The sequence below is a fragment of the Staurois parvus genome, unplaced genomic scaffold (assembly GCF_062004578.1).
Source record: "Staurois parvus isolate SC_StPar_1 unplaced genomic scaffold, SC_StPar_1.0 ptg000715l, whole genome shotgun sequence".
NCBI classification, from domain to species: domain Eukaryota; kingdom Metazoa; phylum Chordata; class Amphibia; order Anura; family Ranidae; genus Staurois; species Staurois parvus.
The window spans coordinates 3,520,544-3,545,142 of NW_028318511.1; the positions used below are offsets into that span (position 1 = coordinate 3,520,544).

The window sequence follows — 24,599 nt, forward strand, 5'->3', positions numbered from 1 at the left end:
ACTTAGGGCCACAGAAACGTTACTTAGGGCGACAGAATTGTTACTTAGGGACAGACACAGAATTGTTATTGAGGGACACAGAATTGTTACTGAGGGCCACAGAAACGTTATTTAGGGCCACAGAACCGTTACTTAGGGCCACAGAAATGTTACTTAGGGACAGACACAGAATTGTTACTGAGGGCCACAGATTTGTTACTGAGGGCCACAGAAACGTTACTTAGGGCCACAGAATCGTTACTTAGGGCCACAGAAACGTTACTTAGGGACACAGAATTGTTACTGAGGGCCACAGAACCGTTACTTAGGGCCACAGAAACGTTACTTAGGGCCACAGAAACGTTACTTAGGGACAGACACAGAATTGTTACTGAGGGACACAGATTTGTTACTGAGGGCCACAGAAACGTTACTTAGGGGCACAGAAACATTACTTAGGGCCACAGAATTGTTACTTAGGGACAGACACAGAATTGTTACTGAGGGCCACAGAATTGTTACTGAGGGCCACAGAACCGTTACTTAGGGCCACAGAAACGTTACTTAGGGCCACAGAAACGTTACTTAGGGCTACAGAAACATTACTTAGGGCTACAGAAACGTTACTTAGGGCCAGAGAATCGTTACTTAGGGCCACAGAATCGTTACTTAGGGACACAGAAACTTTACTTAGGGCCACAGAAACTTTACTTAGGGCCACAGAATTGTTACTTAGGGACAGACACAGAAACGTTACTGAGGGATACAGAATTGTTACTGAGGGACACAGAACCGTTACTTAGGGCCACAGAAACGTTACTTAGGGCCACAGAAACGTTACTTAGGGCAACAGAAACGTTACTTAGGGACACAGAATTGTTACTCAGGGACAGACACAGAATTCTTACTCAGGGACAGACACAGAATTGTTACTCAGGGACACAGAATTGTTACTGAGGGACACAGAATTGTTACTGAGGGACACAGAAATGTTAAAGAGGGACACAGAATTGTTACTCAGGGACAGACACAGAATTGTTACTCAGGGACAGACACAGAATTGTTACTGAGGGACACAGAATTGTTACTGAGGGCCACAGAACTGTTACTTAGGGCCACAGAAACGTTACTCAGGGACACAGAATTGTTACTCAGGGACAGACACAGAATTGTTACTCATTGACAGACACAGAATTGTTACTGAGGGACACAGAATTGTTACTGAGGGACACAGAATTGTTACTGAGGGACACAGAAATGTTACTTAGGGCCACAGAAACGTTACTCAGGGACACAGAATTGTTAATCAGGGGCAGACACAGAATTCTTACTCAGGGACAGACACAGAATTGTTACTCAGGGACACAGAATTGTTACTGAGGGACACAGAATTGTTACTGAGGGCCACAGAATCGTTACTTAGGGCCACAGAAACGTTACTTAGGGCCACAGAAACGTTACTTAGAGCAACAGAAACGTTACTTAGGGACACAGAATTCTTACTCAGGGACAGACACAGAATTGTTACTCAGGGACACAGAATTGTTACTCAGGGACAGACACAGAATTGTTACTCAGGGACACAGAATTGTTACTGAGGGACACAGAATTGTTACTGAGGGCCACAGAATCGTTACTTAGGGCCACAGAAACGTTACTTAGGGCCACAGAAACGTTACTTAGAGCAACAGAAACGTTACTTAGGGACACAGAATTCTTACTCAGGGACAGACACAGAATTGTTACTCAGGGACACAGAATTGTTACTCATGGACACAGAATTGTTACTCAGGGACAGACACAGAATTGTTACTTAGGGACAGACACAGAATTGTTACTGAGGGACACAGAATTGTTACTGAGGGCCACAGAACTGTTACTTAGGGCCACAGAAACGTTACTCAGGGACACAGAATTGTTACTCAGGGACAGACACAGAATTGTTACTCAGGGACACAGAATCGTTGAATTAAAGAGTATGTCAGACAACATGCAGAGGAGTGGCAGAGGAGGCAATGTTTTAGGAGCGAGCAGACGTGGCAGCAGAGGAAGGGGTCGAGGCAGCACTATTCGCAGCCAGAGGCCAGTGCTCCCGGTGTCATCCAGTACAGTGAGGAAGAGCTAACAGAGGGCGGTCAGGAACGGGGGGAGACATCCGCCTCTTCAGCAGCCAGGCGAAGAAGTAGTGGCGAGGAGAGTGGCTCGGTAGCCGGTCTAGAGACAGGTCTGTCTCCTGACCCACACGCAGCCGAGGGGGCTAGTAGTGAGGCGGAGACCCTAATTGATGATGATGAGGCTGATCGCACTTGGCAGCCTCGTCGTCATCAGGCTATTGCTTCCGCATCATCAGGAGAAGAGGGTGGCAGCTTGGCAGTGAGCTAAACAGTCGGTGGGTTGTCTCCATCGCCACACTCTGCCATGTGCCACTTTCAGGTCTCCTCACACACTGCTGGTGTGTTCCATTTTTTGTCATAGGGTGCTGGCAGATTACGGGCCTCCCATAGCTGCTGCCAGGCCCCTAATCTGCCATGGGCCCCTATACCGCCTCCTCATGCTGCTGCGAAGTCCAGAGTCTCTCATGGGTCCCTGTACGGCCTCCCATTGCTGCTGTCTCCATCGCCACACTCTGCCATGTGCCACTTTCAGGTCTCCTCACACACTGCTGGTGTGTTCAATTTTTTTGACATAGGGTGCTGGCAGATTACGGGCCTCCCATAGCTGCTGCCAGGCCCCTAATCTGCCATGGGCCCCTATACCGCCTCCTCATGCTGCTGCGAAGTCCAGAGTCTCTCATGGGTCCCTGTACGGCCTCCCATTGCTGCTGTCTCCATCGCCACACTCTGCCATGTGCCACTTTCATGTCTCCTCACACACTGCTGGTGTGTTCCATTTTTTGACATAGGGTGCTGGCAGATTACGGGCCTCCCATAGCTGCTGCCAGGCCCCTAATCTGCCATGGGCCCCTATAGCGCCTCCTCATGCTGCTGCCAGGTCCAGAGTGTCTCATGGGTCCCTGTACGGCCTCCCATTGCTGCTGTCTCCATCGCCACACTCTGCCATGTGCCACTTTCAGGTCCCCTCACACTGCTGGTGTGTTCCATTTTTTGTCATAGGGTGCTGGCAGATTACGGGCCTCCCATAGCTGCTGCCAGGCCCCTAATCTGCCATGGGCCCCTGTACCGCCTCCTCATGCTGCTGCCAGGTCCGCAGTGTCTCATGCCATGTGCCCCTTTCAGGTCTCCTCACACACTGCTGGTGTGTTACATTTTTTGTCATAGGGTGCTGGCAGATTACGGGTCTCCCATTGCTGCTGCCAGGCCTGTAATCTGCCATGGGCCCCTGTACCGCCTCCTCATGCTGCTGCCAGGTCCAGAGTCTCTCATGGGTCCCTGTACGGCCTCCCATTGCTGCTGTCTCCATCGCCACACTCTGCCATGTGCCACTTTCAGGTCTCCTCACACACTGCTGGTGTGTTCCATTTTTTGTCATAGGGTGCTGGCAGATTACGGGCCTCCCATAGCTGCTGCCAGGCCCCTAATCTGCCATGGGCCCCTGTACCGCCTCCTCATGCTGCTGCCAGGTCCAGAGTCTCTCATGGGTCCCTGTACGGCCTCCCATTGCTGCTGTCTCCATCGCCACACTCTGCCATGTGCCACTTTCATGTCTCCTCACACTGCTGGTGTGTTCCATTTTTTGTCATAGGGTGCTGGTAGATTACGGGCCTCCCATTGCTGCTGCCAGGCCCGTAATCTGCCATGGGCCCCTGTACCGCCTCTTCATGCTGCTGCCAGGTCCAGAGTGTGTCATGGGTCCCTGTACGGCCTTCCATTGCTGCTGCCAGGAGGCAGCAGGGTCGCAGCAGTGTCAGTGGAGGCAAACGGCCACGGAGTAGAGCACCAGCTCCACTGCAGCCTACCACTACGGCCAGTAGTGGTGCCGGTGTGCACGGAGGAAGTAGCAGTCAGCCAGTGAGGAGTAGCGGGGGCAAAGTTTCCTACTCGGCGGTGTGGCAATTTTTCGTCAAGCCGCCCGAGGAAGTAAACGTAGCCGTATGTCGACTATGTGGCCAGAAAGTCAAGCGTGGCCAGGGGGCCCATGTTGGGACTACAGCGTTGCGTCAGCATATGCAGCGTCGCCATTCGGGCCTCCCATTGCTGCTGCCAGGCCTTAATCTGCCATGGGCCCCTGTACCGCCTCCTCATGCTGCTGCCAGGTCCACAGTGTCTCCTGGGTCCCTGAACCGCCTCCCATTGCTGCTGTCTCCATCGCCACACTCTGCCATGTGCCACTTTCAGGTCTCCTCACACACTGCTGGTGTGTTCCATTTTTTGTCATAGGGTGCTGGCAGATTATGGGCCTCCCATTGCTGCTGCCAGGCCCCTAATCTGCCATGGGCCCCTGTACCGCCTCCTCATGCTGCTGCCAGGTCCATAGTGTCTCATGCTGTGTGCCACTTTCAGGTCTCCTCACACTGCTGGTGTGTTGAATTTTTTGTCATAGGGTGCTGGCAGATTACGGGCCTCCCATAGCTGCTGCCAGGCCCCTAATCTGCCATGGGCCCCTATACCGCCTCCTCATGCTGCTGCCAGGTCCAGAGTCTGTCATGGGTCCCTGTACGGCCTCCCATTGCTGCTGTCTCCATCGCCACACTCTGCCATGTGCCACTTTCAGGTCTCCTCACACTGCTGGTGTTTTGAATTTTTTGACACAGGGTGATGGCAGATTACGGGCCTCCCATAGCTGCTGCCAGGCCCCTAATCTGCCATGGGCCCCTATACCACCTCCTCATGCTGCTGCCAAGTCCAGAGTCTGTCATGGGTCCCTGTACGGCCTCCCATTGCTGCTGTCTCCATCGCCACACTCTGCCATGTGCCACTTTCAGGTCTCCTCACACTGCTGGTGTGTTCAATTTTTTTGACATAGGGTGCTGGCAGATTACGGGCCTCCCATAGCTTCTGCCAGGCCCCTAATCTGCCATGGGCCCCTATACCGCCTCCTCATGCTGCTGCCAGGTCCAGAGTCTGTCATGGGTCCCTGTACGGCCTCCCATTGCTGCTGTCTCCATCGCCACACTCTGCCATGTGCCACTTTCAGGTCTCCTCACACTGCTGGTGTGTTCCATTTTTTGTCATAGGGTGTTTGCAGATTACGGGCCCCCTATAGCTGCTGCCAGGCCCCTAATCTGCCATGGGCCCCTGTACCGCCTCCTCATGCTGCTGCCAGGTCCACAGTGTCTCATGCCATGTGCCACTTTCAGGTCTCCTCACACTGCTGGTGTGTTGAATTTTTTGACATAGGGTGCTGGCAGATTACGGGCCTCCCATAGCTGCTGCCAGGCCCCTAATCTGCCATGGGCCCCTATACCGCCTCCTCATGCTGCTGCCAGGTCCAGAGTCTGTCATGGGTCCCTGTACGGCCTCCCATTGCTGCTGTCTCCATCGCCACACTCTGCCATGTGCCACTTTCAGGTCTCCTCACACTGCTGGTGTGTTGAATTTTTTGACATAGGGTGCTGGCAGATTACGGGCCTCCCATAGCTGCTGCCAGGCCCCTAATCTGCCATGGGCCCCTATACCACCTCCTCATGCTGCTGCCAAGTCCAGAGTCTGTCATGGGTCCCTGTACGGCCTCCCATTGCTGCTGTCTCCATCGCCACACTCTGCCATGTGCCACTTTCAGGTCTCCTCACACTGCTGGTGTGTTGAATTTTTTGACATTGGGTGCTGGCAGATTACGGGCCTCCTATAGCTGCTGCCAGGCCCCTAATCTGCCATGGGCCCCTATAGCGCCTCCTCATGCTGCTGCCAGGTCCAGAGTGTCTCATAGGTCCCTGTACGGCCTCCCATTGCTGCTGTCTCCTTCGCCACACTCTGCCATGTGCCACTTTCAGGTCTCCTCACACACTGCTGGTGTGTTCAATTTTTTGACATAGGGTGCTGGCAGATTACGGGCCTCCCATTGCTGCTGCCAGGCCCGTAATCTGCCATGGGCCCCCGTACCGACTCCTCATGCTGTGACGTTGCAACAAGGTGGAATTCAACCCTACATATGTTAGACCGCCTTTACGAACAGCAAAAGGCCATCACAGATTTCCTGATGTTAAAAGCGGATAAAGGTACTCCCTGTGTAACTTAGATGTCAGCCATTGGCAGCTCATGCGTGACACCTGCGCTTGCTCAGGCCCTTTGAGGAGGCCATGCTATTCGTGAGTCGGCAGGACTATGGGATGAACAACGTAATTCCTCTGTTGCACGTCCTGGAACAAATGCTGTTAACAATGGCTGGTCAGGGTGCGGTAGACGTGGCGCACAGATCTCAACGCCACATGACCCCTGTGGGGGCAGGACAGGAAGAAGAGGAGGAGGTAGAGGAGGACATTGGTGCTCAGGAATTATTGAGTGAAATGGGTGGTTTTTCCACTCAGCGGACAGGAGTGGAGGAGCAGGAGCATCTGGTAGAGGAGGAGGAAGAGGAGACAGAGGACCCAGACGCACCGTGGCAGTATGCTGTGGAGATGGAGGCAGGGAGTCCCTCGCATTCCTTTGCACAAATGGCCCATAGCATGCTCGCTTGCTTGCGTACCGACAGCCGAATAATAACCATCAGACAGAGGGATGACTTTTGGCTGTCCACCTTGTTGGACCCTCGCTACCGTTCAAAAATGGTGGCCTTTTTCACACCTGCTGAGAGGGAGGCCAAAATAACGTACTATAAAAACCACCTATGTAGTCAGCTGGTCTCTGCCTGTCTGCGCCAACGTCCATCCTCAGACACTGTGGGCCCTGTGCGCTCGCGTTCCGCTGCCATGGCAGCAGGGGAGGGGTGGGGTGGTAGGAGCAGTGGCAGCTCCACCAGCAGCAGCTGCCTCAGTCTGCAGTCGATAATGAGTAGCTTTCTTCACCAGTGCAGTGAGGAAACTACTAACCAGCCGCAGCAGCAGCAGCAGCATCAGGTGGACCTGGAGCAGGACCTCAAACAACAGGCTTAGGCCTACTTGGACAGCACCCTGCCAACCGAGGTAGACAATCCCCTTGACTACTGGGCAACGAAACTTGACCTTTGGCCCCAACTAGCTGAATTTGCCCTTGAAAGGCTGTCATGCCCGGCCAGTAGCGTGGCATCGGAGCGCGTGTTTAGTGCGGCAGGAGGTATTGCAACTCCGCGGAGGACACGACTGTCCACCCAAAGTGTGGAGAGACTCACGTTTGTGAAAATGAATCAGGCGTGGATTAGTCTGGATTTCAAACCACCAGTTCCTGACACAACTGACTAAATCCGCCATGAATCATGCCCCAAACATGTGCCACTTTCAGGTCTCCTCACACTGCTGGTGTGTTCCATTTTTTGTCATAGGGTGCTGGCAGATTACGGGCCTCCCATAGCTGCTGCCAGGCCCCTAATCTGCCATGGGCCCCTATACCGCCTCCTCATGCTGCTGCCAAGTCCAGAGTCTCTCATGGGTCCCTGTACGGCCTCCCATTGCTGCTGTCTCCATCGCCACACTCTGCCATGTGCCACTTTCAGGTCTCCTCACACTGCTGGTGGGTTCCATTTTTTGTCATAGGGTGCTGGCAGATTACGGGCCTCCCATAGCTGCTGCCAGGCCCCTAATCTGCCATGGGCCCCTATACCGCCTCCTCATGCTGCTGCCAGGTCCAGAGTCTCTCATGGGTCCCTGTACGGCCTCCCATTGCTGCTGTCTCCATCGCCACACTCTGCCATGTGCCACTTTCAGGTCTCCTCACACTGCTGGTGGGTTCCATTTTTTGTCATAGGGTGCTGGCAGATTACGGGCCTCCCATAGCTGCTGCCAGGCCCCTAATCTGCCATGGGCCCCCGTACCGACTCCTCATGCTGCTGCCAGGCCCGTAATCTGTCATGGGCCCCTGTTGTCGCTTGTTGGCATATTCCGCTCGTTCAGATGCTCCTTCTCCTGCTACTCCTCTTCACGGATTCCGTCAGCAGTCTTTCTTGGAATACGTTTCCAAGAGACAACAGTTTGCGAGCACGCACCCGACGGTGCAGAAGCTGAACGTCCTCCTGTCCAAGTTGCTGCTGCCAGGCTCGTAATCTGTCATGCGCCCCTGTACCGCCTCCTCATGCTGCTGCCAGGTCCAGAGTGTGTCATGGGCCCCCGTACCGACTCCTCATGCTGCTGCCAGGCCCGTAATCTGTCATGGGCCCCTGTACCGCCTCCCCATGCTGCTGCCAGGTCCAGAGTGTGTCATGGGTCCCTGTACGGCCTTCCATTGCTGCTGCCAGGCCCGTAATCTGCCATGGGCCCCCGTACCGACTCCTCATGCTGCTGCCAGGCCCGTAATCTGTCATGGGCCCCTGTACCGCCTCCTCATGCTGCTGCCAGGTCCAGAGTGTGTCATGGGTCCCTGTACGGCCTCCCATTGCTGCTGTCTCCATCGCCACACTCTGCCATGTGCCACTTTCAGGTCTCCTCACACTGCTGGTGGTTTCCATTTTTGTCATAGGGTGCTGTATGGCCTCCCATTGCTGCTGCCTCCACCGCCACACTGTGGCTCCACACTCTGGTTTTGGCCCCGTGACTGCCCAAATGAGTGAAGTGTGCGGTGATTCTAAGATCGACGGCACTCATCTGCATGTCATACTGACTGTCAGTATTATTTCTCTTCCCCAGCAGACTCCAAGGGCATTTAAATTAAAGGTACAGTGTTCTGCACTAATATAAAGTCTCTCTGAAGCCTAGAAACACCCTTTTATAAGTTAAATTCGCAGCGAATATATTCGACTCGAATAGAAATTTTTCCACGAATTCGCCGAATCAGTCGAATCGAATTTTTGAATACTTCGCTCATCTCTAATTGTGTGTATAAACTGTGCCATAGTCCTAAATAACCATTCCAGTTTTTGTGAATTGCATGTTTCAACAAGCATGATATAGTGGCAAAATAGAATACACATAATGTAACTTACACTCTCCTAATACAATGAATTGGCCCTATAGCATAAAACATCAAATTAATGCTTATATGGTGGTTTTCTATCATTTAAAAACATATTATCATTTAAAAAATGCCATATCAATAAAATCAAATAGGGGCAAATGGCACTGTGTCAGTAGAAATATACTCCAAGGGGCAGTCATGGTAAAGGAACCTTTCATTGTAATGCCAGAATTGTTAGTATACATACTCTGTATTTTTTATGTGCCATTTTATACTTAGAATGTTTCTGTACACAATGGTTTGTTTTTGGCCACATATTCAAGCTAAAAAAGAAAACATACTTGTCATCGATGGTGGGAATATTTAATGCTTCATTTTTTTTTTTTTTTTTTTTTTTTTAAACAAAGCTTTATTTGAATTTTTCAAATTACATAAACTCAGCGGATGAAACACTCCAAAGATGCTTCTTGGCAACAAAGTAACCTCTTTTTTTTTTTTTTTAACAGTACTGATAGATTGACCAATATGAGCAATACAAAATGTTGCATAGAAAACTGATCAGAAAGATTCACGATATGTCAGCAGTTAGAGCCTCTGAACAGAAACTCTGAAGGCAAATGAGACAAAAGATGGGAGGCATTGTAAGTCAGTATAGAGTGTAGGGAATGTGTAGTGGTAAGCTATGATATATATCCAAAGATAAGAAGGTCAGGCAATACCACTAAACTTTGAATGAGAACTGGGGTGCTTAGAGTATGTCAGTTATCATGCGTAAGACATGAATGTTGAAGTAGGAAAGAAGCGTATGTAGAGGAGATAATCAAAGAAGAAGAATCAGGGAGATAGGTAGGTCTATTCAGAAGGAGAAAAAGGTTGAGAAGGAAGCTAGTATGGAGAAAAGATGGAGAAAAAGATGGAGAAGAAAGAAAGAAAAGAAAAAAAAAAAGAAAGAGGTGGGAAAATGATGTTGGAACGGGCCAGAGGATCCCCTTCCAGGAAGTCGTTAAGAATATTTGGTGATGAGCCAAGCGCTGTGGTTTGAGAGAAAAATAGAGCTAGAGACGACTCCCTGTAACAAAAAGTGATATACGTGTTGTGAGCCCTCGCTGATTAAGGGTGGGAGGAGAAGTTATAAAAGAATGTGCGATGAAGATGAAGTATAAAGGAAGTAGATGAAAGAAAATGTGGCTTGGTTGCCTAGGTTGGCTAGAAGCGGTGTGAGAGCAGCAACAAACGAGTATTGTAAATGTTTTAGATATAGACATGCACAACTTAAACCCTCATAAATCAAAACAATAAGTCTGGGTTTACTAGATCATGTTTCCAGATTGGGGCATCACAGAAGAGCCATGAAGGAAAAACTGAAGCTCTGTGGTTGGAAAGGATTTTTGAACATAGAGTCTCCATTTTCGATTATATTGATCCTCACGGTGCTGGAGGGATGAGGTGAGAAAGTTAAGCTGGTCTAGACGAAGAAGTGCATTAAGAGCTGACTTGACATCCGAGATATTAGGAGGACTGTTGGAGACCCACTTTTTCAATATGGCTCTCCTCGCGACCATCAGGCAAGAGGACAGCCACGGTTTTGTGGCTCGGAGAATGGCAAGCTGAAGTGGATGAGCCCCTGTGAAGATTGATTCCAAGTTGCCGAAGAGAAGAGGTAAAGGGTCCCTTGGTAGTTGTAGAGAAGTGATGAAGGCGATATAGCTGAGTAGTTGGGACCAAAAAGTAGATATTAGTTGGCAATCCCAAAATCTGTGTTTTAGCGAAGGTTTATAGTGTCCACACAAAGGGCAAGTAGAGATCGAGGGATTCCCACGGACATATAGGCATGGCATATAGGCATGGTGCATTAACTTTAATTGTTGCTCCCGCCAGAACTCATTGGAGTTGAAGGCACAGGTATTGTTGAAACCAGTGAGGATTTGATCCATTGAGAGTGTATTGTCAAAGTCTCTGATCCAAGGAGAAGTAGGAGTGGATGCCTCTAGAGGGTGCACATAATGTAGATTTAATGGTCCATAAATGTGGGATATCTTGTATTTCCGATTTCTAACTAAAATATCTATGAATGAAGAACGGAAGCGACTAGATTTAACCAATGTTATCTTGTTCACATAATTACAAACTTGCAAAACATACAGAAAATGATGAGGCGGTAGATTGAAAGAAGTGGAAATCTGAGAAAAAGATAAAGGAAAGCCAGAGGCCGTATCGTATAATTGGCTAACTAGTTTGAGGTCCCTTTCCAACCATAGATCATAAGCTGCGTGTTGTTGAGGGACAGAAAAAGCAGGATTACGATGTATGGGGAGGAAACGGGAAACCCATGGGGATACGCCTAGTTTACGTCTGATCTCCCTCCATGTGATAAGGGTATCACGAATGAGTGGATTATATTTTAAGTGTGGAGGGAGTGAGTTAGGGTTTGAATGTAAAAGGGCTGCAAGATCAAAAGGATGGGCCATGGCAGATTCTATTTGCAGATTAGAATAGTTGGAGGATTTGGTCAGCCAATCTATACACACCCGTAAGATGCATGAGAGATTATATACTCTGATATTTGGAAGACCAATTCCCCCCTCACATCTAGGCAGATATAGCTTAGGCAGGGCAATGCGTGACCGACGTCCTTTCCAAATAAATGTAGAGAGAGCTTTGTTTAGTCTAAGAATGTCCGTATGTTTAAGTAGTAGAGGAATGGTCTGAAGAGGGTATAACAATTTCGGGAAGCTCACCATCTTGAAGAGGTGGGCTCTCCCTACAAGTGACAATGGTAACTCTTTCCATACCTCTAGTTCGCCTATAATTTTTTGAATTGTTGGTGAAAAATTGAGCGAGTAGAGGGAAGAGGCAAGTTTTCCAATTTTGATTCCTAAGTATGTAATATGATGAGGAGCAATTTTGAAATGAGAATTATGAGCCCATGAGGGAGTGCGTGCATGGAATAAGGGAAGGACTTCGCTTTTCGTGAAGTTAATACGAAGACCCGAACAGTGCCTGAAGGCTGTGAAAATATCCTGTATATAAGGCAGGTCATGAGTTGGGTTGGCAGTGAAAATTAAAATGTCATCGGCAAACAAGGCTAAACGTAGATCTTGTTGAGCTATTTGGACTCCGTGCAGCTGTGAGTGGAACAGAAGGAAGCGGGCTAAGGGTTCTAGGGCCAAATTGAAGAGCAAGGGGGATAGGGGGCACCCTTGTCTTGTTCCTTTATGCAGTTTAATAGGGGTAGATGTGTGTCCTGCAGCAACCACCTGTGCTGTAGGAGCTGAGTACATAGCTTGGATTACATGAGTGAAAGGGCCTGAGAAGCCAAATCTATGTAAGACCATCTGCAGCCACTGAAAGTTAACATTATCGAAGGCCTTTTCAGCATCAAGAGAGATTATCGCTAGATCTAGGTGAGGATTGATTTTAGCATGATTTAACACTGCTAGTACTTTGCGGATGTTTGAGGCAGCAGAGCGTCCTTGTATGAAGCCCGCTTGAGAGGGATGAATGATGGAAGGTAAAACAATAGCTAAACGATTTGCGATAATTTTCGATAGAATTTTGGCAATTTAGAAGAGAGATCGGCCTATAGGAACCTGGGTCAGACGGATCTTTGTCTTTCTTTGCAATCAATTTTATATGTGCCTGAAAGGCAGACGGAAGATAGGCACCCCCTTCTTGTATAGAGCAGTAAACTGATTGCAGGGTAGGAGAAAGGGTTGTAACCATGAGTTTATAGAACTCAGAAGTGTATCCGTCTGGGCCAGGGGCTTTACCATTAGCTAGAGTTTTTATAGCGGATTGAATATCGGATTGAGATATAGGAGCATTAAGAGATTGGAGTGCTACGAGATCGATTTGAGGAAGAGCAATGCCGTCTAGAAAAGACAAAGCCTTTGATTGGTCAATAGGGTCGGGGCCATATAGTTTAGTGTAGAAACTTTCCAATATGGAAACAATTTCTTCAGGGGAGTGTTTCAATATACCCTGTGAGTCTTTGAGGGAGGTAAATTGTGTAGGAGTAAACGGTTTACGGCACAAGCGAGCCAGGAGTCTGCCCGGCTTGTTGCCAAACTTATGATACTGTAAGTCGAGATGTGATTGGTGCATGGATTCTTGTGCTGATGCCCATGTTTCGAATTGGTGTTTTGCCTCTAGCCAAGCTTTCCTGTGTTCATGTGTGTTGGAGTCAGCCAAATTTTTTTGCGTCTGTCGGAGTCGGTTACTAGCTCCTGTGTATTTTAGAGCGACCTTTTTCCTATACGCAGATGTAAAGGCGATGATTTTACCCCGTAAAACCGCCTTTCCTGTTTCCCAAAATAGGTTAGGATTGGATAAGTGAGCTGCATTGGTGATCTGGAAGTCTGCCCAAGTATCTTGGAGTTGACGTAACAGTAACAGTTGACGTAACAGCTCCTGGTTATTTGCTAAGAAAGAAGGAAAGCGCCACGTTTTGTGAGATTGTGTGTTGTGGAGATAGTTGAGGGTTATGGATATGGGAGAATGGTCCGAAATAACTATGTCATGTATATCTGAGGAAGATGCGTATTGCAAAGCAATAGAATTGCAAAAAAAATAGTCTATTCTGGAAAGCGAATGGTGCACCGGAGAAAAGAAGGTGAATTCCTTCCCATCTGGGTGGGCTAAACGCCAGATGTCTGTTAGTTGCATTGCTTCCGCAAATGTAGACAGTAGTGTGAGTGTTGATTGGGACTCCGCAAGTGGGCGGTGATTGTGTTCTAGTGATTTTGACTTATCTTCATAGGCATTCATAAGTGAGTTGAAGTCCCCTCCGACTACTAAAGGTAGATGTATGTAGGCGGACAGCTTTGATGACAGGTCCTGAAAAAACTGTTTTGACGGTGAGTTTGGAGCATAAATATTGGTGAGGACCAATGTTTGAGAGCCTACTTTGAGGTGTACCGCTAGGAATCTGCCTGCCTCATCAGTGTTTACCGAGATTATGTCAGGTGCGAGCTTTTTGTGAATCAGAATGAGCACACCTGCTTTATTATTGAGTGAGGGAGAACCTATAACGTGTCCTACCCAAAGTTTCTTCATACGAACAAAGTCAGATTGGCCTAAATGTGTTTCTTGGAGTAGTGCTACATCCGCCCTAAGTCGGCGGAGATGGCGGAGAATAGCCATTCGTTTATGAGGTGATCTTAAGCCCTTGACATTCCAAGAATAAATACGAATCATTAGGTCATATGATATGAGGTGAATACAGAGGTAGTGAACTTACAGTTTTGTAGGGTGGAGCCAGCTATCCGCCCATTACCGCCCAATCTCTGATGAAGTATGGTCGACTCCCAAGGAAGGGGTGATTCTCCAGAAAAATGTAAGGAAGGAGAGCAGAAGAGGGGAGAAAGAGAGTGGAACATGGTGGCCCAACTGGGGCCTATCAGAAGAGCAAAACAAACAAAAAACCATAACAGTGTATTGGACTTCACATAAATCTGCATGCTGTCCCTGTACTGCGACCAGCGTGTCCGGGAAATAGCAGAGTAGTGATCTGCAGCAGTGACTCATTGGAGTTGTTGAGAGGGCAGGGGAGCATGACCCCCTTGCCTAAATGGCATCGCCAAAGGGAAAAGAGGCTCAACAAATCGAATGACCAGAGCGGAACTGTGGTCGAGGCAAGGCACAGAAAAGGGATGACACAGACAGTATATGTATATGCTATCAAACAAAATGAGAGGAAAGTACCACAGGACCAACTGACTTATTGCTTTCTAACAACTGGTATAGCTATCTGTGGACTGAAGATGATAGCTAAAGGCACAAGAAATTTACATTCAGTTAAACAAGGCAGGTGGTCCAAGTCGTAAGGTAAACCGTATAGCGCCTGAGAGAGTGCGCCAGCTCAGGATTGGCGAGATTTAGAGGGAGCAAAGTTAGTACGTGGGCGTTTCGGTGGATCTTTGCGAGGGCTTCGCTGATCTCTAGGGCCCGAGTTGCGAGGGTGAGGAGACGGCACACCATCCGTAGCCATCAAAGAATCTTGTAAATATTGAGCGGCTTCTTCAGGGTGGATGAAAGACTTTGTATCACCCGAAGGTGTAGTAAAGCGGAGAGTAGCCGGATAAGCCAGGGTGAATTTGTAGCCCCTTTGGTGGAGCGTGGCACATATTTCCTGAAAGGCCTTACGTTTGCGGGATACTTCTTGCGAGTAATCGGCAAATAGGAGTAATTTGTGACCGTCTACTTGTAGGGATCGAGAATTGCGGAAAGAATTAAGAATAGCCACTCGATCAGCATAGTTGAGATACTTGACTATCACCGATCGCGGTGTACGGCGGTCATTTGAAGGCGGCCCCAGGCGATGAGCTCTCTCGACCTGACACAAAGTGGTTAGACCTAGAGCTGAGGGTATACGTGTGGAGCATAATTCTGGAAGCACCCCGGTGGAAAATGATTCTGGAAGGCCCACTATGCGCAGATTATTTCTGCGTGAGCGATTTTCTAAATCATCCAGCTTGTCCAGGATGGATTGGTGCGTACGATTGGTTTGAAGTGCACCTGAGCGCAGCGAGTGAACATCGTCCTCCAAATCTGACAGACGCTGTTCCACTTCAGTTAAACGTTTACTATGATCACCTATGTCTTTTCTGATCTGTTCAATGCCTGTGGCTACTGCATGATCCACAGCTTGTGTGATTGTGGGCAGTAGAATGGCAGCAACTGCTTGTGCAATCTGGTCATATATTTCTGTGGGACTACAGGTGCCAGGAGTAGAGGTCAGGGCTGGTATAACATGATCACTGTGTGCAGGGAGGGTGTGTACATCTGCACCAGCGTGTGTAACAGCCTCTGTGCCTGTGTCCATTGACATATTATGGGCGGCGGCCATCTTGGCTGCAGGAGGGGGAGAGCCGCATCCCTCTCCCCTCGTGGTGGGACCTGAGCTCTGCGGATTCGGCAGGAGGAATCGCTCCATGCCGAAGGGACCGAGGATCGTGCGGGGGGGCCAGTGGGGAGCTCCTGAAGCAGCTGACAGGAGTCCCCTGCGCAGAATGCCGGCTTTATATGCGGGGATCCCGGGAGCCGCGGGTCTCACCTCTTCACAGCATCAGCGCCGGAACCGGAAGTCAATGCTTCATTTTAATCAGCTTTAGGTTTGTCAGATATTTAGAATCTTACATTTTATCTAAGAGTATTTCTAAGAGCAACGGAGCTTTCATGTCACCAGAATATGTTGCCATTCTACCAGGGAGAGTGCCATAAAACCCAAACTTGCAGGAAGATTACCATGAAAGTTGCACATTAACAGATTACAGTGGAGAATGCTATAAGACAGTGGTGATCAAGGTGAAAATAATGGAAGCTCTCAAATGCAGCCCCCAAAAGTTCTTAAGGGCTGCTCAATAGCAGTATGCTTTCATGCATTGAGGTGCATTGCATCAATTTAGGCAGCCTAATCAAAATTAATGGTCTGTAGGGCACCAGCATTTTTGCTGTGTGGTGCAACACACACTGAGAGAAAGTTAGTAACTGTGATAATCCAAACTGGGCACTCCAAAAACTGATTAAAAAGACACAGGGCAGCCATGCTGTTGGAAATTCATAAGCCAGCCATGGCGTTTTCCTAGAATAGGAGACAGAGCAGTCATTACCCCTTTTTTCAGACCATTGCTACAATCCCAGGAGTGCATCTCCCTAGGCATTTAACATGAGTAAAAAGTTTGCTAAGGGTCTGGACACTTCAAATCAACTCAGGAATAGGCATCAACCATTCTGCTGTGCCATAACTTAGCAGATAACTAATAAAGAGGGATTGTCTAAAGCTGTGAATAGCTAATTGAATGCTTTAGCAGATCTGGAACAGAACACTGCAGTATGTCAGGAATAATCAGTATGTCAGGAGTCTGCTAGCGGTAGACATCTAGAAAGGTTATCAGTACTTCCCATTGAGTGCATTGGGATTGGACACCCTAAAAATGTAAAGCATTTTAGTTTGGCCACACTGTCTTACCCAGGGCTAACTGATATTGTAAAAGTAATTTAGACCTGAGCTATACTAATAGCTATCCTATCGCCAATCACTTCAAAAATAGGATTGATATAATTTGTGATGACATCTCCGCTCTACAAATTTTCCGATCACTTAACACCCCATGTCCACAGGTACACTCAACACTTCCAATTTTCAGCCCTGCTACTATAGACGAGGTTGCTACACTTTTTTTTATAAACGCCTGTCCCCTGGACCCTATTCCCACTCAAATAGCAGTCACCCTCTGGCTCTAATCTACACAATCTAACTCAAATCTTCAATCTCTCCATCTCTTCTGGCATCTTCCCCAACTCTCTAAAACAAGCACTAGTCACCCCATACCTAAAAAGCATTCCTTGGGCCCCAATATTCTTAACAACCTACACCCCATCTCCTTGCTCCCCTTTTCCTCCAAACTCCTTGAAAGCCTGGACTACAACCAACTGAATAACCACCTCATTAAGAATAACCTTCTTGATCCCCTTCAATCTTGATTTCACCCTCAACACTACACAGAAACTGCTCTCCTAAAACTCACAAACAATTTACTAACAGCTAAAATCAATGGACACTATCCAGTACTCCTACTTCTGGATCTTTTGGCTGCCTTTGATGTGGTTGACCACCGACTCCTTCTCAAAAAACGTTATTCCTTTGGTCTCCGTAACTGTAATCTTTGTTGGTTCTCATCCTACCAATCCCACTTCACCTTCATTGTGACTTACAATTCCACTTCCTCTTCCTTTCTCTGTAGGGGTCCCCTAAGGTTCTGTTCTTGGACCGCTCCCATTCTAAATCTACACCTTTTCCCTGGGTCAGTTGATAGCCTCCCATGGCTTTCAATATAATTTCTACACTGATGACACCCAAATCTATCTCTCTACCCCTCAGCTAACAACAACAGTCTCCTCAACATCACTAATTTACTGAACGGCCGCCTCAACATCTCCAAAATACCCCTTCCTAACCAATGACACCACAAAGCTCCTAGTCCACTCCCTGGTCACCTCTCGCCTCAACTACTGCAATTTCTTCGTCACTGGATTACCTTTACATAGGTTATCCCCCCTTCAGTCCATCATGAATGCTACTGCCAGACTCATCCACCATACCAGTGTCTGCCACTCCTTTCTGCCAATCTCTTCATTGGCTGTCACTCACCCAATGAATACATTCAAAATAACTTATAAAGCCATCCACAACTTGGCCCCCAGCTACATCACTAACCTAGTCTCAAAATACCAGCCAAATCATTTTCTTCGATCTCCCTTTTCTTTAGTTCCCCTATCAACTCCTCCCATGCTCACCTCAGGAACTTCTGCTGAGCTTCTGCCATTCTCTGGAGCTCCCTACTCCAATCTGTCTGGCTATCTCCTACTCTGCCAGTTTTAGGTGATCCCTGAAAACTTTTCTCTTCAGAGAAACCTTTCCTGCCTCCACCTAACAACTGTACTTTTATTTTCTCCATCAGCTCATCCCCCACAGTTATTATATTTTGTATCACTTGACCCTCCCCTTTTAGATTGTAAGCTATAATGATCAGGGCCCTCTGATTCCTCCTGTGTAAATTTGTATTGTAACTGTACAGTTTGCCCTCACATTGCAAAGCGCTGCTCAAACTGTTGGGGCTATATAAATTCTGTAAAATATTAATAATAATACTTGACCTGCAAAAGACCCCTTCTCCAATCCAGTTTCAAAATCTACACATACTGTAATTCATAAAATTAGACATGATACAGGTACATTACTATTGATTATACATGTTTGAAAATAAATAAATAATAAATAAATAAGTGGAAGAAAATACTGAATGGCTCAAGATCACACATATAAAATATTAATACATTTAGAAAACTGTGACTGTGGGAAGGACAACTGAAAGACCCTAAAGACTGAACATCCCATTAGCCACTCCTCAGACCTCATGATTGTTCAGATCATTACTGTCCACATCTTCCTCAGGGACCAGAAAAGAAAGACTGCATCAGCATTCTAGAGCTCTCCTTTCACCATCAAACAAGGAACATCAACCAAGATATATGGGAGCTACTGATCTATCTTATGGTCACTGACTGGATTTTCTGAACTCACAGAACCACTACGTTGTAGTTCACTTTTAATCCCTTTTTATTTTTTTGTTGCAGTATTGTCTCTTTTCCATTGTAATACCTTTTCAGTGCATGTTTTGTTTGCACTATTTTACCTGATTACTTTTTAAACAATATTCTTTAAAATTATCTCTGATGCACTGACACAGAACTTAAAGAATCCATGTCTCTCAGAAGATCGTTACTATATTGCAAATCCTTGAATATTCCTGTCTATGGTGACAGTTTGTATTACAGACATTTATCTAAGGTCATAATTGTTATTGTGAATGGTTGATAGGCTGAAAGCTATCTGGTGGCTGTTTGACAAGTCTAAACCCAGTGACAATCATTCTCAGTTTGCTGGCACTTAGATTGGGGTCCTGCAAGCTGGACAATCTTTGTGCAGAGTGAGACTGAAAGTAACAATGTGGTTTGAGTTTGACCAGCCATTTGTCACAAGTTGGTGAAGATGGCCAGGGTCTGACACTGCATCCATCACAGTATCTGTTATCAAAAACCCCAGCATTGGTGTAAATAGATGCAATCGTAACTCCCAGCATTGGTGTCAGTGGATGTAATAATATTCCCCAGCATTGATATCAGTGAATGCAATATTAACCCCCAACAAGTGGATGCAACAAAAAAAACCCAGCACTGGTGTCAGTGGTCAGAATAATAGATGGAGGCATTTGGTGTTGGTGGACACAATAATAGCTCCCAGTATTGTTGTCTGGCAGGAAAGTTTAACCCCCCTCACTGGAGGTCAGTGGAAGAGCTTATTTAACACCCCCTCACTGGTGGTTAGTGGCAGGGAAGTTTAACCCCTCCTTCAGCACTGGTAATCACTTACCTACTCACACTATCCCATGTCACTCTCTCTCTCCTGGTTCAACTCTCCACCTCAAAGTAGTCTATTTTATTGCCAGTAACACAAACATTAACAATTAGTCACAAAGAGATAACAAATCCCTAGTATAAAATAACTAATAAAGTCCTATATGTCAGTCTATGTAGCACTCAGGCTAGCAATTAAAAGCTGTAGCAGGCTCTGGATAATGAAGAGAAGAGAGAAAAAGTGCCTCTAAGAGCAGTAGGAACAGACATTTCTTCAAATAATGGTAAAACCACTCACATTGTGGACATGAAAAATGGGCTCATCTGTTATACTGTATGAAGGTCCAAACGGTGCCTGGATCCTCACCAGGAATGTCCATGCCATGTGCTAAAGGAGACTGGAGATGGTGGTGGCTGGCCGCGCTTGCCCTCCAGTGGCTTTGCGTACAATCCAAAACGCATCGCAGTGCATGCTGGTCCTGCTGATGTTACCATGCCGATGTTGCGCTTCATGGTGCACTCCACCGTCTCTCCAGCCAGAGACACACGCTCCAGCCAGCCACCACCATCTCCAGTTTCCTCCAGCACCTGGCGTGGACATTCCTGGTGAGGATCCAGACACCGTTGGGACCTTCATATAACAGATGAGCCTGTTTTTAATATCCACAACGTGAGTGGTTTTACCATTATGTGAATAAATGTCTGTTCCTACTGCATGTAGAGGCGCTTTTTCTCTCTTCTCTTTATTTCATTGCCAGTGCTGGAATGCAGAGAGTGCTGCTGCTCTGGTACCCAGCAGATAGTGGACCCAGCGCAACACAGCACAACAACACCAGCGCAACCCAGCTCAACCTCACCAGCTCTTTTTATCCACACCATCTGCTGGCCCATTGGAGCCCCTGCTGCTGAATGTTTGGTGGCTATTTATTGCCTCTGCGTACCTTCAGCAGATCAGATTTGGTGGATTGGTGAATTCTGATATGTAAGTGTGCTGCTTTTAATAAAAGTGTTTTTTGCTTGGTATTAACCTCAGCGCCCTGTATTTTCCTATTTCCTGCTTTATGAGGTGACCCTGCCTAGATCTCATGGGAGCTGCAGAGGTGAACCATGTTCCATCAATCCTTCCATCTGTCCATCCATCCACCCTTCATTCATCCATAATCCATCCATCCCTTCATCCACTCATCTACCATTCATCTACTACTGCATTAATTGCTGCTATGCAACAGACTCTTAGTGTGTTTATCCACAGACTAATTGTTGCTACACAGTACAGAGGAGCACTGTATGTTCTGTGCAATTTTTACACATTTCTTTTGAAAATTAGACATCAATCATTGGCCAATGTGAATATAAGACTGACCAATATGGTTCAGGTGCTTTTCCCCCTCTTAGGTCACACAGTGTGGCCTGAGTCCAGAGGCAACTCTCTGGCACTTACTAAGTGCCTGTTTATGTGTTCAGAGAATATATATGTTATATATGTTATTTTTTCTTTTAAAAGGACCACTGCTCCCTGGGCAACAGCACCAGCACCTTCAGGATCGTCACACAAAATGTTCCTTGCGGTAACATGGGTGCAACCTGCTCTAAATCTATTAAAGTTTTCCTGGAGGTGAGCAAAGACTTACAACACCAAAAAATTATTTCAAAGCAATGAACTAACTGTATATGGTTGTTCTCAAAAGTTTGCATACCCTGGCAGAAATTGTGAAAATTTGGCTTTTACTGCGCCAATGCCACAGAAAAGCCCAGTTACAATATGCCCGACAACACCGTGACACTTCTCACTGGGCTTTTTTGTGGCTTTGAACAGTAAAGGCTTCTTTCTGACCCTTCAACCATGCAGCTCATTTTTTTTCAAGCATTGTCATATTGTGCTCCTTCAAATCAACCACATCATCTTATTCCAGAGCAGCCTGTATTTCTCTTGAGGTTACCTGTGGGTTTTTCTTTGTATCCTGAGCAATTATTCTGGCATTTGTGGCCGCAATCTTTTTTGCTCTACTTGTACTTGGCTTGGTATCAAGAGATGCCCAAATGTTACACTGCTTAATAAATGATTGAACAGTACTGACTGGCATATTCAAGGCTTTGGACATCTTTTTATATCCTTTCCCATATTTATAAAGTTCCATTACCTTGTTACGCAGGTATTTTGACAGATCTTTTCTGATCCCCATGGCTCAGTATCTAGCTTGCTCAGTGCATCCATGTAAGAACTAGCAAACTCATTGACTATTTAAACATAGACACGAATTGCAATTTAAAAAATCACAGATGTGGAAAATTAAACTTTAATTGCCATTTTAGCCTGTGTGTGTTACTTTGCCAAAGGCCAAACATTCCAGGGTAAACTTTTGACCAGGGCCATTTGGTTTATTTCTGCTATCCTTATGATTTGAAAAGGAGCCAAAGAACTATGTGATAATAAATGGCTTCATATGATCGCTATCCTTAAATAAAAAACAGATTTTAGGCATAGTCAGTCATATTTCATGATTTCTGCAAGGGTTTGCAAACTTTTAAACACAACGGTATATTGCTGCTTCCAAACTATTTAATTGCTTCTGCTATTTTGTTTACATTTTTTAACCTTTCTTTGCAGGACTATGAACTTATCCTTGTTGATGATCATCTTAATGTGGCACAGAGTGGTTCAAACTCTGAAGTTCCATACCGTGTGCGATTAATGGGCATCTACTTACTAATTGAGACACAAAAAGGCTTGCTGATTTTTTGGGACAAGAAGTCTAGCATTTTTATTAAAGTTACTAGTGAATACAAAGTAAGTAAATCTGAAATGACATGCAGCATATTATAATATTAAAATTATTAATTTGCAGAGATCAGTTTAGTCAGATTCACTAATAAAGAACAAACACTTCAAAGAATGTTTCCGCATTTTCAGCACACCTCTGTTGACTAACTGCTCACTTGCAGTTCTTAAAAACACTCACATAAAAAAAAATATCAGATAATATAGTTTGGAATTTACACAGGACTTCCTCTCTTTAATCCTGAAGGCAGAATGTAGCAGTCGGGGAGCAAAAGCAGCTACTGAGGCTGCCATCCAAGTGTTTTGTTATGTGTGGACAAACCACAGATTCACTTAGTTCACTTATAACCCTTTTGTTGCTAGAGCCAATTTTTTTGCACTTTTTGCACACATGTTCAAAAAATAATTGAAAGCCTGAAGATTAGTTAAAACCCCCAAACATTATATTTTTTTCTGAAAGAATCCTGGATTATAAAATTGTGGTAGTTCCAATGTTTTTTGTTACACAATATTTGTGCAATGGTTTATCCAGCACAATGTTAGTAAAAAATTCACTAAAGCTAATTTTAAGACACACAAATGAAATAGTCATGGCCAAAATTTTGGCACACCTGCATTTCTGTCAAATAATGTACCACTTCTCCCAGAATATTGTTGCAATTACAAATGTTTAGGCATTCTCATGCAGGGGCGGACTGACCATTTGGAAATGGGCCCGGGGTCAGTAGGGGGCCCCATGAGATGCCCCTGGTACCTTTTTCATAGGCTTTGTTGAGTTTGGGCAAGGACACAGGGGCCCCATGATCCCCTATTGCCCGGGGCCCCATAAGTTGTCAGTCCGCCCCTATTCTCATGTTTATTTCTTTTGTTTGTATTGGTATGAAACAAAAAGGTGGAGAAACAAAAAGCCAAATCTGACACATTCCACACAACACCTCAAAAATGAACTGGACAAAATTATTGGTACCCTCAATTTAATATTTGGTAGCACATCCCCTTGGAGAAAACTGAAATCAATCACTTCCTGTAACCATTAATGAGTTTCTTACACTTCTCTACTGGAGTTTTGGACCACTCTTCTTTCACCAACTGATCCAGGTCTCTCATATTGGAAGGGTTCCTTTTCCCAACTACTGTTTTGAGATTTCTCAACAGGTGCTGTATGGGTTTGAGACTCATTGCTGGCCAGTTCATTACTTTCCAGCGCTTTGTTTGAAACCATTTCTGGGTGCTTTTTTACGTGTGCTTTGGGTCATTGTCCTGCTGTAAGACCCATGACCTCTGAGTGAGACCCAGCTTTCTGACACTGGGCCCTACATTGCACCCCAGAATTCTTTTGGTAGTCTTCAGATTTCATAATGCCATGCACACTGTCAAGACATCCAGTGCCTGAAGCAACCATTAATGAACTCCAAACCATAATGAACCTCCACCATGTTTGACTGTAGGGACTGTATTCTTTTATTTAAAGGCCTCGTTGCTTTTTCTGAAACCAGTAGAATGATGGGCTTTACCAGAAAGCTGTAATGTAGCACATTCTCAGCACATTCTCCCAAAAAGATTTTGGTTTCCTCAGGTAAGTTTTGGCAAACTCCCATCTGGCTATTTATTTCTGTGTCAACAGTGGGGTTCTCCTGGTTCTCCTACCATAGTATCCCTTTTCATTCATATGGCGAAGTACAGTGCGAGCTGACACAGTTGTACCCTGTGCCTGGAGGTCAGCTTGAATTTGTCTGGAAGTTGATTGAGATTCCTTATCCGCCATTTAACAATCCTTTGTTGCAAACTTTGATCAATTTAGCTTTTTCGTCCATGTCCAGGGAGTTTAGCTACAGTACTATGGGCTGTAAACGTCTTGGCAATGTTGCTGCACAGTGGACACAGGAACATTAAGATCTCTGGAGCTTGACTTGTAACCTTGAGATTGTCAAGGCTTTTCCACAATTTTTGTTCTCAAATCCTCAGATAATTCTTTGCTGCTCTTTCTCTTCTCCATGCTCCATGTG

At 46.4% G+C, this 24,599-nt stretch overlaps 1 protein-coding gene across 1 annotated transcript in view; it reads left to right on the top strand.

The window, feature by feature from the left end:
* The window catches only part of LOC149445618 (mucin-5B-like), a 124,644-nt gene that overhangs the window by 74,092 nt on the left and 25,953 nt on the right, over positions 1-24,599 (top strand). Inside the window, exons 9-10 of the mRNA XM_089653504.1 lie at positions 21,319-21,429; positions 22,423-22,602. Of these exons, the coding sequence (XP_089509630.1) occupies positions 21,319-21,429; positions 22,423-22,602 (291 nt within the window). The remainder of the gene's footprint in view (positions 1-21,318; positions 21,430-22,422; positions 22,603-24,599) is intronic.